A 17,566-nucleotide genomic window follows, 5' to 3' on the forward strand; every position below is an offset into this window, starting at 1 on the left:
AAATAACTGCAACTTGAATCTGTACTGAAGCTCAGTATTTGACACAGAGTTCATGTTCACTGCTGTAATAGCTAATAATGATTAATATAATAACTATAATATTGGCCATATTATATTTACATTACCAAAGTGATATGACTTTAGTCTCATGAACAACATCAGCTAATTCTTATTTACTAACTAATCTTGAAATAATTGTTCAGTACAGAAATGAAGCCCAAAAATCATGTTTTACTGTCCTGTGGTCTCAGCCTCAGATACTTATCAAATCACACAAAGCTCTTGTAGAAACAAACAAACAAATGAAATATGTTCTCCCTCATTTCTGTCAAACTAAGTTGTATGACACGGTTAGTATCATGGTTGCTAGGCAACCTGGGAAGCGCGACGGAGACTAGACCGTCCCATACAGACAAACTTGCCGTTTATTTTGCAAATCGAGCTCAACACTGCCCCTAGCGTCCTGGAGCACTTCCGTTGTGTTTTGGAATTTGCATGTGTTTTGGATTTTGCAAGTGTTTTGGAATTTGTACGTGTTTTGGAATTTGCATGTGTTTTTTAGTTTGCAAGTGTTTTGGGTTTTGCAAGTGTTTTGGAGTTTGTACGTGTTTTGGAATTTGCATGTGTTCTTTAGTTTGCAAGTGTTTTGGAGTTTGTACGTGTTTTGGAGTTTGCACGTGTTTTGGAGTTTGCATGTGTTCTTTAGTTTGCAAGTGTTTTGGAGTTTGCATGTGTTTTGGAATTTGCATGTGTTTTGGAGTTTGTACGTGCTTTGTCTCTAGGGGCCACCGTAATTTTGCCAGTCACCCGTTTATCTGAGCCACCACTGCCACCTACTGGCGAAACTAAATATCGCCCTAACATCACATCAGGTGGGAGCAAATGAGCTTTTTTGCTCTGTGCTATGATGCAAACTATTGTCACAACAATAGCAAAAAAAGATGATGGGGGGACCTTGTTCTTGATGCTCAAAATACTCAGGGTGCCACAACAACAGCTTGTTGACTGTGACAGACTTGGTCTCATGTTGTTTTCCTCTATTTGTGTGGATTGTAATGCAAAAACTAATATAAATATCATGTGCTTTGGAAACAGAGCTGGTAATAAAGCAAACTGTGAATACAAACAGCTACAGTCATTTGTCAATACAGTAATGGAATCATGAGCAGGTGACTGATCAGATGACTGTCACGTGGTTCAGTCAGCTGATGCTAGTGCTAACCAGCCGGACTGAAAGTGAATCCTGTGGCAGAGACGGATCTGACGGTCGGACAGGATGCCTTTCTCTGAGCTCTATTTTAATGTCGATAACGGCTACCTGGAGGGGCTGGTGAGAGGTTTTAAAGCTGGAATACTGTCGCAGGCGGATTATTTAAATCTCGTCCAGTGTGAGACGCTGGAAGGTGAGTTAAAATGGATAGCTAGCGGCTAATAGCTAGACGCCAGCTAGTTCCACAAGCTAGAGCTTAAAGCTAGTTAGCTGTTAAACGTTAGTTTTATGTTTTACTGTCGATATAAGTCGTACCAATTTCTGTTATAATCTAGTCGCCAAGCTCAAAATCGATAACTGCCACACGTTAAAGTGAAATTATTTGAGACTGTGTTCGTCAAGCTTGCTGTCATATGTCTGTATCCTGCGTAGCTAGCTTAAAGTAACCCAAGCAAGGGCCGGCTATATTGCTGTTTATTGCTCACTTCCCAGTTTTAAGGGAAGTGAAATTATAGTCAGAAGAGATTTTACAGTGTTCCTGTTAACATCGATGCTTCAAACAAATAACATTTTCTCTACCTTTTCTGTGACCATTCGGTTCATATCTTGCTAATTAATACTAGCTAACTGAGATTTTCTTATAGCAGACGCTTCTTGTGTTATGCTCACCTGCACGGAGCGGGCAGGGATGAATTCAGTTCAGTTACATTTCAGCGTCAAATTACAACAATCCCTTCAAGGTGTTTGATTAAAATTTATTTTCCAAGAGAGACTTATGAACGTGAGACAGATTAGGACACAACCAAGACCAGGGCCCTGTTTCAGGAAGCCGGTTTAGAAAACTCAGAGTGAAAAACGATACGCAGGGTTGAGTAACCCCGAACTGTCCAACTCGGAATATTCGGTTTCAGAAAGGCTGATAACAATTAGTTCAATCAACGCGGAGTTGCGTCAACCCCAAGTGAAGTGCGCGGACGAGGATACATAAAGCCCTGATAAGCGGAGCACAGATTAAGCGAGTCACCATGGAGACGGAGGGAAAGAAGGCGCGGTCAATGTATTTCACAGCGCTTGAGGCCGAAATTCTGATGGCAGAATATGCCGATAACATGCAAATTCCGCGGAAAAAAGTAACACAGCCACAGCTGCAAAAGAAAGGGAGCATGCATGGCAAAACATAGCCGACAGAGTCAATGCGTGAGTGTTAATATAAACATTGATCTAGGGATTTCCACCCATTTAACACGTTATTTTATCATATGTTATTTTATTTGTTATTTTATACATTTTATTTTGTGACGTGATGTGAGCGCAGGTGCAACCCAACAGGCCCCAAACGTGCCTGGCAGCAAGTAAAAATGAAATATAAAAATATAGTCCAAACAGGTATGGTGTAATTGTATTATGAGCCATAGTGCTTGGTCTGTTTGTCCCATGTAAATCAATTGCAGTTAGAGGCTACAGTAATTTTCTTTCTGTAAGCACTTATTGAAATTATCTGAGCACATTACAAGTACATATTTGCTTACTCTGTATGCTCAAATGTGACCCGTTATGGCCACTAGAAAAAAAGCGGAGGCCCGAAAAACAGGTGGGGGTCCTCCACCACCACCACTCACAGAGGCTGAGCAGTTGGCCCTCAGCCAAAACAGTGGGCGCCCTGTGGCCGAAGGCATCTCTGCGGGGACATCCTCTGAGGCAATAACCCCGCAAGACACAAGTGCCTACATAGGGGGTAAATTCAAAATAATACATGATGTGCATACATCCTTTCTTCACAGTCACCTTTGCAGTGCTGCTCATTCATTTGATAAACTCTTTACCATAATGGATTATTTTGTAGTGAAGTTATTTTCCTACTGATTTTGCCTTCCCTCAGTCTTGGTTGTCTTTGAGAGCATAATGACAATGAAGTGTAAGCTGATTGGTATGTTTGTTAATTGCCATTTGGTCCCTTGTAAGTCATAAGTGACCTGTATAAACCTCATATTCTATCAGTTGATGGTGGTGGTGTACTGCATCTGGTGCAGCCTCCTGTTGAGCCAGACCAACATGCAGTTGTGAGTAATACTCCACAGATTATATGAGTTTACAGTAGAACAGCAATGTTGTTTATTTCTTTACTACAGGAAAATAATGAAGAAACATTGACAGCTGTTACAGAGGAGGAAGCAACAGAGACACTTTATGAGGTTTACATCTTTTAATACTTTGTGTACAGGAAATACAGGCGACCAATAAAGCCAGTTGAACAAAAAATCTGTTTATTCTTCTTTCAACATGTTGAGGTGATGGGTCAAAGGAAATGATTGTGACATATGGTGTCTCTGACTGCTCTTCCATCTTGTATGTCCGTGGGAGGGTCAGGATGTTCATGGTTTGGATCACTGCTGATGTTTGGTTCAGAAGGACAGTGTTCTCCTCTAATTGTGGCAATGTTGTGAAGAATCACACATGCCACAATAATGTCACATGCCCTTTCTGGGGTGACCCTGAGTCTTTGCAGGCACTGGAACCGGGCCTTAAGCATTCCGATAGTCATTTCAATTCTGGCTCTTGTCCTGCAATGAGCCAGATTATATCGCTGCTGTGGGCCCGGTTCAGGGTCAGGGTAAGGGGTAAGCAAATAGGGTAAACATGGATACCCCCTATCACCAAGCAAGTAGCCAGTGAACTCTCCTAAGACAGAAGGATACACTTCAGTTCAAATGTCCCTGAAGCAATTGGTCTTTATATATTTTACAGTATTCTCAACTCACCATGTCCAAATTTTGTGCTCAGTGTACATTCACGGAATATTTGTGAGTCATGGACAGAGCCTGGCCACTTGGCTTCCACATTTGTGATAATGTTGGCAGCATCACATATGATCTTCACAGTGCAGAGAACACAAATTAGCATCCATTACTATGATAAAATAATTTGTTAGTTTGAAATGCTACAGGGAACTATGTACCTGTACATTAATGCTGTGGAAAGACTTCCTGTTCACATAGTCTCCTTCATTTACTAAAGGAGCAATGATTGGAATGTGAGTGCCATCTGTATAGCCAATCACGCCTGGGAACCCTGAAAATAAATGTAAAATTTAAGTAGTAGTTCAAGTATCACCACATCATAAATTAAGTTTTGGTCATCCTGATACCTGCAATTTTGTGGCATCCCTCTTTGATAAATCTTGTGGGTCTATGACCGGGGAACACCACAAACGAGTGCAGGAGACGTTTCAGTGCAACTGTAACATTCCTGACTGCCCGACAGACAGTAGCCTTGGAAACGTGCTCAGCGTCACCAATATTATACAGAAAGCTCCCGTTTGCAAAAAACCGAAGTGCAATACAAATAATATGTAATGAACTGAGAGCATGTCCGCGATGTGTCACATGCGTAATATATGGCCTGAGGATGTTATCCAAATAACTTATAGATTGTGCTGAGAAACGGTGACGTTCACACAGAAAATCATCAGGAAATGATAAAATGTCCAAACGCGCTCTGATCACTCTCTCCCGGCGGAGAGCTCTGCGGAGAATTTGGGCTTCACGATCTACTGGCTCTTCAAGGAAGGGGCACGCCATGTCCGACACTTCCTACTGTCAGGTTTCCGACACAGAGGCGGAGACAGTCAGGGTTAGTTGTAGTAAACCTGCTAGGGGGCAGGTTAGCTTCACGGAGTGTGTCGTCATAGTGACTCACTCAGGCTTCAGCTGAACTCGCTTTCTGAAACCGAAAACCCAGAGTTTTCGTTAACTCAGGGTATACTTACTCAGTTTTTCCACTAAACCGGCTTCCTGAAACAGGGCCCAGGTAGCCAAATTTCTAGTCAAGTTAGCAGTTGGGTTGAGAGACAGGAACAGCAACAAATGCAGGGGCACTGCAGCTGAAAGTTGGACCGCAAATCAGTTGAGAAATTGGTTTGAAAAGACAAAAAAATATCTTGTCAGTGAAATGCAAAATTCTATATAGAAAATAAAAGCTGCCGTACAACACTGCAAGTCTACATTTAACAATTTTTAAATAACCAAGTAAGGTAACATTATGGGGAAACCTTCATATTGCTTTTTGTTGTATTAGCCAGCATCTAAACAAAGAAACTATATGTTTCTTTGTATGTTAATATAAAACTAGATTTATAGCCACACCTTTTTAGCAGTTCTAGTTTCAAACTTAATCCTTAGAATAATAGAGTCCTGACTAACTGTTTGTCCTTCAGACTTGAAGCTCCACCTGCAGAGCACAGACTATGGCAGCTTCTTGGCAAACGAGGCGTCTCCTCTCACCGTGTCCGTTATTGACGACAAGCTAAAGGAGAAGATGGTGGTGGAGTTTCGCCACATGAGAAACCAGTCATATGAACCGCTGGCCAGCTTCATGGACTTCATCACGTAAGCTAAACCTGTCGAGTTGAATTGAGTACGGACGTCTGTTAGCACAATTTCTGAATATCATATTATTTATTAATTTAAAATTTGGCACTGTCATGTAAATAACAGTAGACACTGCAGTACTTTGAAGTACTGTAAAGTATTTGCCCTTAATCGGTAAAGTAACATCTCTGTTCTATAAAGTATAACAGTGTAGAACATTTGTGACGATCCCTCCCCTCCTTCCTTTGGGCTTTAGCTACAGCTATATGATCGATAACGTCATCCTGCTGATCACGGGCACTCTGCACCAGCGGGCCATTTCTGAGCTGGTGCCCAAGTGTCACCCGCTGGGCAGCTTTGAACAGATGGAGGCGGTCAACATTGCGCAGACCCCCGCTGAGCTCTACAATGCCATCCTTGTGGACACACCACTGGGTGAATATCTGTATATGACTTTTTCATCATCATAATAATATTCAGGGGTTTTATGCAATAAGAACAGGCCCTCAAAAAAAGCTTTATCACTCCCCTAAATCTAAAACTCAAATTGGTTTTCACAATGGTGGCTCTCTGCCCTTTTAAAGTTTATTAATTTTCTTTCTTTGGTTTCCTGTTTTAAAAAAAAAAAGAAAAAAAAAAAAGACGTGACTCGCTTATAGTTTGGCTGAAAGTTGTCACCCTCATTTGGTCAAGGTAACTCTCACACACCTTCAGTCGGTGTAGCGTTTAGCTTTCACTTTTCAAAGCAGTAACATAATGTTTGTCTGTATGCGACACATTTGTAGTGACATCTGTTTATCATACCAACCAGCAGGGGTGTAAAACCTGAATTGTGATGTTGAACAGGAGATGGTGCCAAAGCTGAGGAAAACACTAAATATTGATTTCTGTTTTGTTTTTTTGTTTTTCTCTTTTCAATAGCTGCGTTCTTCCAGGACTGCATATCTGAGCAGGACTTGGATGAAATGAACATTGAAATCATTCGTAACACCCTTTACAAGGTAGAGTTTATTAATAACTGAGCTAAGCTTTATTTATACAGTGCATGTCATTCCAGGTGAAATCACAATGTGTTGCAAAAAGCATAATCTGTCCACATAAGCAAGTGAATAAATAAAATGACAGCAAAAAAGGCAAAAATGTGACGGTAAAAGCTGAAACTCAGAAGTTAACTCAGTTAAAGAAACAGAAATTCAAAGACCATAATTACTCCAACAGAAGAAGAACAAGTCAAAAACCAATTAAAATTAAATAATTAAGATCAGCAGTAGTCGAGCACAATTGTTCCAACCTAAACATTAATACTGATAAATCAACATGTCGTTGTATAGATCTTTAATTAACTCTCTGGCAGTTGTGTTCTAGTAGACAACTGCAGATATTGTTGTAGCTCCTAATCTTTCCAGCGTTTGTCACAGAATAAACGGTTTTAATAGTCCTGTGGATGTCGGTCTGGAAGCTGAGGGCAGATAAGTTGTGATTCTGTGAGAAATTGTCAGACTTCTAGCTTTCACTTAAATATCCAGGAGGTATTAAGTTGCAAGTTACCAATGTCCTGTGAACATCCCGTTAGTCTGCCAGTCTGGCCAAATCATTATGGGCAGAGAAACACAGAATATGGTAAAGCATGTGGTATTTTCTGACAATTGATTTTGTATCAGTAAGAACAAGTTAACCAGTTTGTGCCCGTGGGAGTTGGAGATATTTTTAATATTTAATGGAAGCATTAAAAGTAGTTGTTATATATCTGTGAAGGTTCTCAGTCATCCAGGTCATCGTAGTCTAAGGAGCTTGGAAAGAATAGCGTCTGGACTTCTTTAAGTAGCTTGAAGACGTTTCACCTCTCATCCGAGAAGCTTCTTCAGTTCTAGGGTCAAATGGAAAGTCCCAGATTTAAACTCTGTGGGGGTTACCCACCGAGAGGGACAATGGACCCCCTAATGATCCTCTACCCAATCACATGAGCCAAGTTGTGAAAACGGGTGTCGGTCACAATTCACATGATCACATGTTGGGGTGGGGCCAGGTTTCACAATGAGCTCACCCGAAACCTTGGCTGATTGTGACCTACACCCGTTTTCACACCTTGGCTCATGTGATTAGGTAGAGGATCATTAGGGGGTCCATTGTCCCTCTTGGTGGGTTACCCCCACAGAGCTTAAATCTGGGACTCTCCATTTGACCTTAGAACTGAAGAAGCTTCTCGGATGAGAGGTGAAACATCTTCAAGCTACTTAAAGAAGTCCAGACGCTTTTCTTTCCAAGCTCAGACTAGTTGTTACATAGTTTAAATTCAGAACTGGCGTGAAATTGTTATGTATTTATGTAAAGTTGTCATGTAAAATACGTTAAGTAGATTTTGTTCTCTCAGGCTTATCTGGAGGCTTTCTACAAGTTCTGCTCCAACTTGGGAGGAACGACTGCTGACACCATGTGTCCTATTCTGGAGGTGAGGCCTCAGTCTGATTTAGGAACGTGTCACTAGTCTTCCTTCTGGTTCTCTGGGAGGTCTTTTATCACTGAGCAGGTTTGCTCACGAAGACACTGAAGCATCTTTAACTTGACTCATCACTGTTCTTCTTCGCCTCTGTATCTGCAGTTTGAAGCTGACAGGAGAGCCTTCATCATCACCATCAACTCATTTGGCACAGAGCTGTCCAAAGAGGACCGTGCCAAACTCTTTCCCCACTGTGGCAAGCTTTACCCAGAAGGCCTTGCTCAGCTGGCCCGTGCCGATGACTATGAGCAGGTCAAGGCTGTAGCTGATTTTTACCCTGTAAGTTCAGAAATGGCCTGCAGAATTCCCCATAGAAACATCATTGAACTCATATGTTTCAAGTTGTTTTCACTTTCATCTTCCAGTTTGTACTTTGGTGTCTGTCATTGTCCATCGAGGTTCAATCTTTCAGTTTAACGTCTGTGTTAAAGCATAAACTTGTTCTTGCATTTTCAGGAGTACAAGCTGCTGTTTGAGGGCGCCGGTAGCAACCCGGGAGATAAAACCCTGGAGGACCGTTTCTTTGAGCATGAGGTGAAGCACATGCATCCCTCACTCACAAAGACCTTTTTACACCCAGTATTAACCTCTGTCGTGTAATAGTCACAGACCTCTACATTTGAACTAATTGTTCAAAGCTGTTATTATTTCAAGCATGCTGACTTTAACTTTGCTGGATTAATGCAGGTTTGTATGTGTGGTTATTAGATTCATTTTCAGTGATTTGTCTTGCCTTCAGAATATTTCATACAGCAGAATTTCTTACATGCCAGTAAAGCCAGTACAGTCACGACATGGTGTGAGTGTGGCTGCGTCTCACTGCAACACTACACACATCCAACTATTTGACTGTGTGAGAGCCTTAACCGCCTCACACAGGTTGTCCATATTATTATCCAAACACCTCACATCCCCATGATGATTGCTGGAACAGCTCCAGGTCTGAAGCCCGTCATTTCTCCAAGCCAGGAAAGTAAAAGGGGAGGAAAAAATCTGACTGTCCAACTAGAACACTCCGATATCAGGTTTTGAGAACCCCAGAAATGCTCAAAATAAAGCCATTTGTTACCATTATTCACATTCTTTTATTATGAATCATGCCGCTTAACTGTGCAGCACCCCACATTGTGCATTACGTGTTATACTCCAAAGGACAGTGAGGAAAAACACATAAACCAATATTAAACATGATACAAAGGTTGTTTCTTTCCACCTGGTCATAGCATTTCTCCCACTGAAAACGTCCAGATGAACAGAATCGACCTTTGGGGATTTACTTACCTGGATGATCAAGCATGCATCAAGACGATACTTATGGTTACTACAAAAGATATTCAACTATTATTAAAATATGACAAATTAACAATGGTAAAGTGTGGCGCATTATGAATGATGCGCATTGTGAAAACGTAGTGAGTACACATTGAGGTGTTCCCAGGCCACCCCAGGGAGATGATCCCTCCAGCGTGTCCTGGGTGTACCCCAGTGCCGCCTCCCGGTAGGACGTGCCTGGTCGGAACATCGTACCCAGAAGCGACTGCCTCAGCTGGGCTCTACCCTGTGCTAAAGAAGAGCCCATCCATCCTTTGGAGAAAGCTCTTTTCTTCCGCTTGTATCCGCGATCTTTCACCTTTAAAAGAACTAACAGTAATAGTCTTAACAAGCGATCAGGCCTAGATTAACAGAGTTATGTTGTTTCTCAACAATGAAGCTTCATCTTGTGGCAGACGCCTGCATAACATTTACTGGCATTGGGCGTCAATGTAAAACCATTAAACGACTGGTACGTCTGATAAAGACTAGTGATGATTAGTCGACTAGTTTATTCTATAGGCAGAAAAGATGACTGCCACTCAGCCAATCAGTGCCACAATTGGAAAAAAAAAACTGTTATTTACAACTTTGAGCATCTTCAAATAATGTCCTTTCTTATAATTATCATAGTGTTGTTACAGGATGGCTTTGCTTAAAGGAAAAATCAACAAATGTGCATAATTGTCACTCAGACTAAGAACCTTTTACACTAGATTTTAACAAATTTCTGCTTTTGTTAGACAACATGGATATTTATGGTGTTTGGGATTTTGTGTTTAGTTTCCTGTGTGGAAGTCATGTAAAGTCGTTGACATGTGGGGCGGCTGTAGCTCCGGAGGTAGATCATCTACTGATCGGAAGGTTGACGGTTCGATCCCTGGCTCTCCCCAGTCTGCATGCCAAATGTCCTTGGGCAAGATATGAACCACAAGTTGCTCTCAGATGCATCCATCAGAGTGTGAATGTGTGTGAGTAGTAGTTAGACAGTGCTCATGTGAATGGGTGAATGTTGCACTCTGGCAGAGTAGTGCTGTAGAAGAATCAGTCCATTTACCATTTCACTTGAGTTGCAATGTGTGCAAAAAAAAAAAAGCTTGGTCCAGCATCTTGAGTAAAGGAATACCTGACAAGCTGTGCAATGTTGAGTATCTGAAATATAAATGAAACTGAACTGCCAGTTTAGAAAAGATTGGGTTGAGCTAATTGAGAGATTGAAGTTGGATCACTTTGTGTCAACCTTAACCACGTCTTTTGTTTTCATTTTTTATTCTTTGACGTCAGTACTAACCTTGTCTTTCCACCTCCTTCGTGTTTGTAGGTGAAGCTGAATAAGCTGGCCTTCCTCAACCAGTTCCACTTCAGTGTTTTCTACGCCTACGTCAAGCTGAAGGAGCAAGAGTGCAGGAACATCGTCTGGATCGCCGAGTGCATTGCCCAGCGGCACCGCGCCAAGATCGACAACTATATTCCCATCTTCTAAGCAGTCTTCTTCCCACCATCATTTCATTCAGTTGGTTTTTTTTGTTCCCCACAGTCACAGCCTGGTGATAAAGGCCCAGATGGTTTGATGCTCAAGTCCCACTTTCTTCACTCGTAGGTGTAAATTGGTTTTCAACAGTTGCTGTTGTGTGTATTCCTTTCTTGCTTGTCAAGTTAAATGATCCAACACACAAAAATACAACTGAAGGATGTACTGTAGTTTTGGGGGGTTTTTTTTGGTTTTTTTGTTTAATAGAAAGGAATGACATGATTCTGGTTTGTCAGAGCAACATCTTTGTTTAAACTTATTTGACTTTCAAACACTTGCTTCCAATCCTTGTGTTATGTTGCACGCGGCAGCTGTTTTTAAAAAACAAAACAAAACAGCAGTGGAAGAATTTGCAATTCAATATGACCAGAAACTAAGGACACGGTACGTTGTCTCAGCCTGTGCAGCTCCAAGTGCTGAAACATGAAAACATCCCTCCAGGTTGTCTTTAATGTGGATTTCTGTTGGTAGTGCTACATTTTCTCAGCATGTTTGGTGGTCAGTGTGATTTTCTGTCAAAACCAATGAGTGAAATGTGTGAGGCCCTCCTGGTTTGTTGTCTAAGTATATTCTAAAATATTGAAAATGAAACGGCTGAACAGGAACTTCTGTGCTCAGTGTTCCTGATCCAGCATGAAGATTCTGTGAATAAAGTGGAATGAGTCAGTATCCGGGGCGTATGGATGACAGACGTCATGTTTAAAGTATACAAAGATAAATAGATATTTAATGATGACTATCTGATTTTTGTTTTCTCCTGCTGTAAAGGATTTATTACTGTTTTCATCTGTTATTTGTGAAATGTGTATTGTAAATGTGACAGAGTAATAAACAGACTAATGCAGGTCTGTAGACCTCGAGGAACCGTGACATTATTTTGAGTTTTTAAATTTCCCACCGGATAGAATTTATGGAATTTCCTCATATATATACACACACACACACCTACCTATCTATCTAAGGTAAACTCTTAGCATTTCTGTCACCCTTTTGTTCAGTTTCAGCAAGAGCTGGTTTTCTAAATTAACAGAGGCAATCCGACTTCATTTGGCTGTGAAGAGTAGACCAGCACAGCTAAAAAGTCGTTCACACGTAGCAGAAGCAGGCAGAGCTGTGTTCAGTTTAAGAGGGTTGATCTGATATCCTCGTGTTGGTGTTGTTCCCAGATCATCATACTAAATGTTGTTCCAGGATCAACATTGCAAGTGACCAATCAGAATGTTGTGACGTCATACTTTTGCGACTTCGGGAAAAACTGGCGTAAAACAAAAAACTGTACTTAAGCTGCTTGAAACCGCCTCTGTCCGCCGATCAACAGACCCTGACCCTAACCCTAACCGTAACCCTTTAATAAACAGCAAGCAGAATTGATATTGTCCTTGCAACATTGGAATTTCATAAATGCACGAATGGCTTGGCGCGCAAAAGAATAACGTCACAACAATGTGATATATGTATATATATATGTATATACATATATATATATATATATACATATGTATATATGTATATGTGTATATATATATGTATATACGTGTGTGTGTCTGTATATGTATATGTATAATACAGGTGATGCTGTTTAATTGATTCAGATTGAGAATCTTGTTTTTGGAAGGTGTTATTTACTTTGACTTTTTACACCTGAATTGAAATTTCTGATTACTGTAGACCTAAATGTGTCCAATCGTCACAGGCTGCATCCTGTTAGGATTAATTGTGTCCAATTAGGCTGTTTAGCTCCAGCTGTTGTATAGACAGTCTGCAGGTCCCCACATTTAAGAGCTTCTGTTGCATGGAGAGGAACCAAACCACTGAAATGCATTCAGCTATGACCTTACAGCTTAAAACCAAAGCACAACTCTTTGACCTGCATTGCTCTGTTGGTCTGACTGACTGGGATATGGACAAGGAACTGAAACTGGCTACAACCACTGACCAGTTATATCATGGTGAAGGATTTTTTTTTTTCTTCAGTAGTGTTTGCTCTTTATTCATGTCATATGGATGAGCAGTTTTGACTTGCCATTTCAGAAGGAATTAAATCTGAAGATCAGACGGTGTGTATTTTGTGTGTTTGTGTGTCTCTGACAGATGACAAAGTGAGTGATCAGTATGTGGTCCAGAGGCCTTCTGTAAGAACCTCGAAAAGGAAAGATGAATTTATTTGGTACGATAAAACATCAGGTGAGCTGCATTGAGTCCCACCCCATAACTCAGCACTGAATGACTCCTTCCAATCACTCTGTTTCTTAGTTTGCCTTTGTAAATGTGGTTTGTGTAGTGTTTGAATGAAATGACAAACAGTCAGTTTAGGACACACGTTGGGCTGCTTTACACACTGAAGTGTGTGATTTGATTGAAATCCTTTTATTTATTTTCTACCTAAAAGCACGTTTCTTCTAATACACAAGGATGCAGTTCTGTTACCGTACTGAAATTATTTGTGCTTTGTTTGCCACTACAGTGCTGTATGCGTGTGCTTGAGTGTTGCATGCTCAGCTTTGGTAGCCTACCAGTATGCATTTACATCCTTCCTTTATCGGGCCAATGCACAGTGACGGACAAACACAGCAGATGCCTGCTTGTCAAAACTTTGCTCCACCACTCTGCTTTCCAATTTTATTTTATTTATAGTGTGTGTGTACTGTGAAAGGAGGGAAACTGTTACAAAGAATGTGGTTTTTAATGTCCTATCTGGAAAACGAGCATCCGCATGACACTCTTGCCTCTGATTTTTATGCTTCTGGCTTCATGTGTTGGAGAAATTATTCTTAAGTGATCACTGTAGCAAACTGAATATTTCTGTGCATCAGATACTTTTGTGAAACCAAACCTGTGGCTGCTGGTGAATCCCAACATTGCCTGCCCGATCCAGTACAACGAGATTAATGCTGACGTGGGGCCTGTGTGTGAACCTGCTGAGGAAAGCCAAACTAGGCTCCTGGAGACCCAATGTCCACTGACAGCAGAGCGCCAGGTGTTTTCCTGCCATGATGGTCCTCTCCAGGGGGAGCTGGTGCAATCAGTTTCTTCTGAGTACACGGTACACACTAACCGCTCACAGCCACTCTATTATGCATCACCTGTTTCTGTTTGCAGCGGCAACCTTACTTTGTTAGAGTGCTGAGTGTTTGTGCAGTCTCAATGAACACTTCATTTATTTTCTGGATTTAACATGTAAGCGTAGGATTAAACCTTTGTGTTCATGGGCTATCCCAAGGCATTAAAGACCAAATGCATTACCATTGACCAATAAACATGGGTCACAGGCCCAGTCTTTCATTATTTGGTGTAACTAATCAAAAAGTGATTTCAGTCTCCACATCTTTTACATCTATTTAAATACACATTTAGAACATTGGATTTAAAAATCCTGTAATGATTGAAACAACCTGTATCTGTTAACTGTCAATCTGACAATCACTGATGATTAGGTCAAGAATGATGTCAACTCCTCTCAACCCGTCAAGAGCAGACGTAAGGCGAGGACCATAAAGCCCAGGGTGAGAACAATATCTTAGACCTGAACCAGTTTCCTTCAGTGGGATGCAGGCAGCTCATTACTCGCCGTTTTTGAAGTCTTGAGGACCCTTTTTTCCTCAGACAGGCTTTTGTCCAAATGAATTAAAATGAGAACATTTTCAATTAAAGCTACAGTGTTTTGGAGGAATTTAATGAACTAAAACAAATTAGGATTCGGTGTAAAATGTAATTTAACTGAGACGAGGTCAATGACGTGGCTGCGTATAAATGGGCATTTTTGGAGAGACAGTTTCCTTAGTCCCAATAAAACTGCATCTACATATTCTGGAATAATTGGGAAAATGCCCTAGGCTCTCAGTGTTTCTCTTTATTGTCATTATTCTAGTTGCTCCTTTCTTTAGTGCTTAACTACTCCCAGTTTTTTGTGTGTGTTGTTAGTCTTGTAATCATGAAGCTTTAAATGCATGTTTTGGGTTTTTTTTGGCTGGTCGTGATCTTTATGCTCTAACTGCATTTAAAAACAGTTATGATTCTGTTATAGGAGGAATTTTGAGTGAAGAAAAGCTAAAACAAAATTAATTGCTGCGTGCAAAAATGCATTTCAGTGTTTGCTATCTCACACACAACAGCCCCTCTCGCTCATTTTTTGCATTTGCGCTTGCTTGCAATGTGTTGCTTGCACTCTCAACATTTCTGCCCGTCTGTGTTCAACTCTTTCTGTACACTGTTATATTTGTGCCACAAAACAAGCCAATCACAGACTTGGATGCAAAAAAAATGTGATTGGCTGTTTTGGTCTCCAATCAGCTCGAAATGGTGTGTGTGTGTAATTTTCAGGACAATAAGCCTCTTAAACCAGGCTGCTGGCCCCGTCCACCAGTGAATTACTGCATTCTCATTGCCTTGGCGCTCAAGAGCAGCCATACAGGGAGCTTCAAAGTCCAGCAGATTTACAATTTCACCAGGTTAGGATTTGATTGTCTAATTGCCCACAAGGTTACTTCACCTTGCATGCTAAATGAAACACCTGATCAGGCATGATTAAGTCTTTCAAAACATCAGATGGGTCCCTTTTCATTTAAGTTATGTTTGAACTGGATAAAACTGCTGCACTATCTGATGTGAATCTCTGCCTGTTCCCAGAGAACACTTCCCATTTTTTCAGACGGCTCCAGACGGCTGGAAGAACACTATCCGACACAACTTGTGCTTCAACAGCAGTTTTCGCAAAACTTGCAACCAGCTGTGCAGAGATGGCAAGAGGAAGTCATGTTTTTGGCACCTTACTTTAGATGGCCAGCGGCGCCTTAAGGATGAGATCAACATGCTGACAGGAGAATCTTTAAAGCAGCTGGAGAAGAGCATGTCCCACCCAGGTAAATGGAAGGCAATCTTAATGTGAGGAAAGCTCATAGCTCCAGTTTACTGTCAGAACTGGTAAGATAATGGCAAGGAACTCAGTTTAGTACCACGTATGTAAAGAAATGGCTTTGGAATAAAACTTATTTTGAGTGTAACTGCTTTCTTTTTGTTTCAGATATAATTCGGAGCTTATTTCCTATGTGATTTCAGTTAAAGGGGGAAATGTGCATTAAACAGTAGCATAATAAAGCGTGGTGTAAAAGAGCCATCTGATGCAGTGTTCATTAGTCCAAATGTATTAATCTGTCTTCTTAAAAACCAAATTCAAGGTTTGAAAAGTGCTTGAATTTCAGATGCGGTGCTTGAAAGTGTAACTGTAGTTCATTCACCACATAACTATCTGAATAGTTTTCTTATCAGATATAAAAATTGAGTCGCAAAATTTCCCCGCCTGGGCTGCCTTGCGTCTCTGTTTCAACGTGTGACCCCCACCCCTCCCTCGGACAGTCGGCGATGAGTGCGCTAACATACCTGTAGGTTGCTGTTTTAATGAGTGTTTGATGGAAAAAAGACAGTTGCATGATAGGGGAGTCCTAGTAAATTTTCCAGTACGTGTATCTTACACATGCTGCTTTTTTTTTTTTTTTTTTTTTTTTTTTTTTTTTTTTAAATTATCATTATTGGGTCGAACGTGTGGACTTCAAACTATACACCAGTTTTTAAATTGTGTTGATAGGACACTTAAAACAGTGGCGTTTACTCCGGTGTTCTGGGAATCCATCCTACCTGGCAAACAGTCCTACCTGTTGTTTCTGCGCATGCGCACAACACGAAATTCAGTGGCAAATTGTCCTACCTTTGAATATTGGCTAGAAAAATACTCTGACCGGTAAAATTAACTGTCAAACCAACCTACCTTTGAATGTCACCTACAAGCATACTTAAACTGCTTAAAATTTTGTGGCAAATCATCCTACTTTTGTTAATAACAGCTACACACACTCTGACAGGTAAAATTAAGTGCCAAACCATGCTACCTTTGTGAATGTTACTTACACGCATACTTCAACGGGCAAAATGAAGTGGCAAACCTTAAATTGGTGCTGGAATTCCTCTGTGACAGCAGAAATGTGCATAAACTACTTGCGGTAAGACGTTTTGCCAAAGTAGGATGGTTTGTCAGAACACCGGGAAGAAATAAAAACTGTTTTCTAAGGAGAGCGCTAGCAAACACGCTTTGCTTGTGAGTGGGGGGGAAAAAAAACAGAAACACTCAATTCCTATTGGTGGACAAATGTACCATGTCGACAATCACAAAATGATATGGCAACATGTGGCTTTTTTTTTGTTTTGTTTTTTTCTCCCCCCCCCCCCTCAATAGTTTAGTCACGTTCACTGTCGGAGCACAACGGGCGTGCCGCCTTAAAGGCTGCATTTTAAAGCCGCTTACGTCACAGCGACATGACAAAAACTGTCCCAATTCAAAGGCTGCTCGAAATGCGGCCCTCAAATGCATCCTTAATTTCCCTAAATTTTAAGGATGGGTCGGTGTAGCCTTTATGGCCCAACATATCCCAGACTTCATAGCATGGCGGTGGTGTGGATAATTTTGCCAAGAAGGAGGGGGGGGGGAGAATGGCGGAATCGGACGAAGAGTAAACTTTCTGAAGTAAGTACTGAATATTATGTCACTTATGCGCAAATGTTTTTATAATGAAGAACATTAAAACATTACTGTTGGCCACATGTCGGGAAAGTTATGTGACATTAGTGATGTTTGTACTAACTTGGTTTTAAAGCCTTTA

At 41.0% G+C, this 17,566-nt stretch overlaps 2 protein-coding genes across 3 annotated transcripts; both read left to right on the forward strand.

Annotated features, from left to right (window-relative positions):
• The first annotated feature begins 1,191 nt into the window (after positions 1 to 1,191).
• On the forward strand, positions 1,192 to 11,780 carry atp6v0d1 (ATPase H+ transporting V0 subunit d1). Its single transcript, XM_086294473.1, has 8 exons — positions 1,192 to 1,403; positions 5,424 to 5,595; positions 5,834 to 6,012; positions 6,499 to 6,578; positions 7,949 to 8,026; positions 8,177 to 8,353; positions 8,531 to 8,608; positions 10,707 to 11,780. The coding sequence occupies exons 1-8, from the start codon at positions 1,277 to 1,279 to the stop codon at positions 10,866 to 10,868; spliced, it is 1,053 nt and encodes a 350-aa protein (XP_086150599.1). The 5' UTR covers positions 1,192 to 1,276; the 3' UTR covers positions 10,869 to 11,780.
• A 156-nt stretch (positions 11,781 to 11,936) lies between these two features.
• foxr1 (forkhead box R1) lies at positions 11,937 to 16,048 on the forward strand. Of its 2 annotated transcripts, XM_086294474.1 has the most exons (7): positions 11,937 to 12,865; positions 13,008 to 13,100; positions 13,730 to 13,959; positions 14,351 to 14,419; positions 15,237 to 15,364; positions 15,543 to 15,775; positions 15,937 to 16,048. In XM_086294474.1, exons 1-7 carry the CDS (start codon positions 12,709 to 12,711, stop codon positions 15,963 to 15,965), a joined length of 939 nt encoding a protein of 312 aa, XP_086150600.1. In that variant the 5' UTR covers positions 11,937 to 12,708; the 3' UTR covers positions 15,966 to 16,048. The 2 variants fall into 2 exon arrangements, with proteins under 2 accessions (XP_086150600.1, XP_086150601.1); XM_086294475.1 differs by lacking the exon at positions 14,351 to 14,419.
• Positions 16,049 to 17,566: the final 1,518 nt, after the last annotated feature.

This window comes from Aulonocara sp. 'chitande type north' Nkhata Bay, linkage group LG1 (genome assembly GCF_057382095.1).
Source record: "Aulonocara sp. 'chitande type north' Nkhata Bay isolate Kocher_YH1m ecotype deep benthic linkage group LG1, A_spYH_male_GT1.1, whole genome shotgun sequence".
Classification (NCBI taxonomy): domain Eukaryota; kingdom Metazoa; phylum Chordata; class Actinopteri; order Cichliformes; family Cichlidae; genus Aulonocara; species Aulonocara sp. 'chitande type north' Nkhata Bay.

Excerpts from the sequence above, each read along its gene's own strand:
- atp6v0d1 (XM_086294473.1), top strand. The coding sequence starts at position 1,277 with ATGCCTTTCTCTGAGCTCTATTTTAATGTCGATAACGGCTACCTGGAG. Across the intron at positions 1,404-5,423 it reads CCAGTGTGAGACGCTGGAAG|ACTTGAAGCTCCACCTGCAG; the intron begins GTGAGTTAAAAT and ends TTTGTCCTTCAG. Across the intron at positions 8,609-10,706 it reads ACCGTTTCTTTGAGCATGAG|GTGAAGCTGAATAAGCTGGC; the intron begins GTGAAGCACATG and ends TCGTGTTTGTAG.
- foxr1 (XM_086294474.1), top strand. The coding sequence starts at position 12,709 with ATGGAGAGGAACCAAACCACTGAAATGCATTCAGCTATGACCTTACAG. Across the intron at positions 13,101-13,729 it reads TTGGTACGATAAAACATCAG|ATACTTTTGTGAAACCAAAC; the intron begins GTGAGCTGCATT and ends TCTGTGCATCAG. Across the intron at positions 13,960-14,350 it reads CAGTTTCTTCTGAGTACACG|GTCAAGAATGATGTCAACTC; the intron begins GTACACACTAAC and ends ACTGATGATTAG.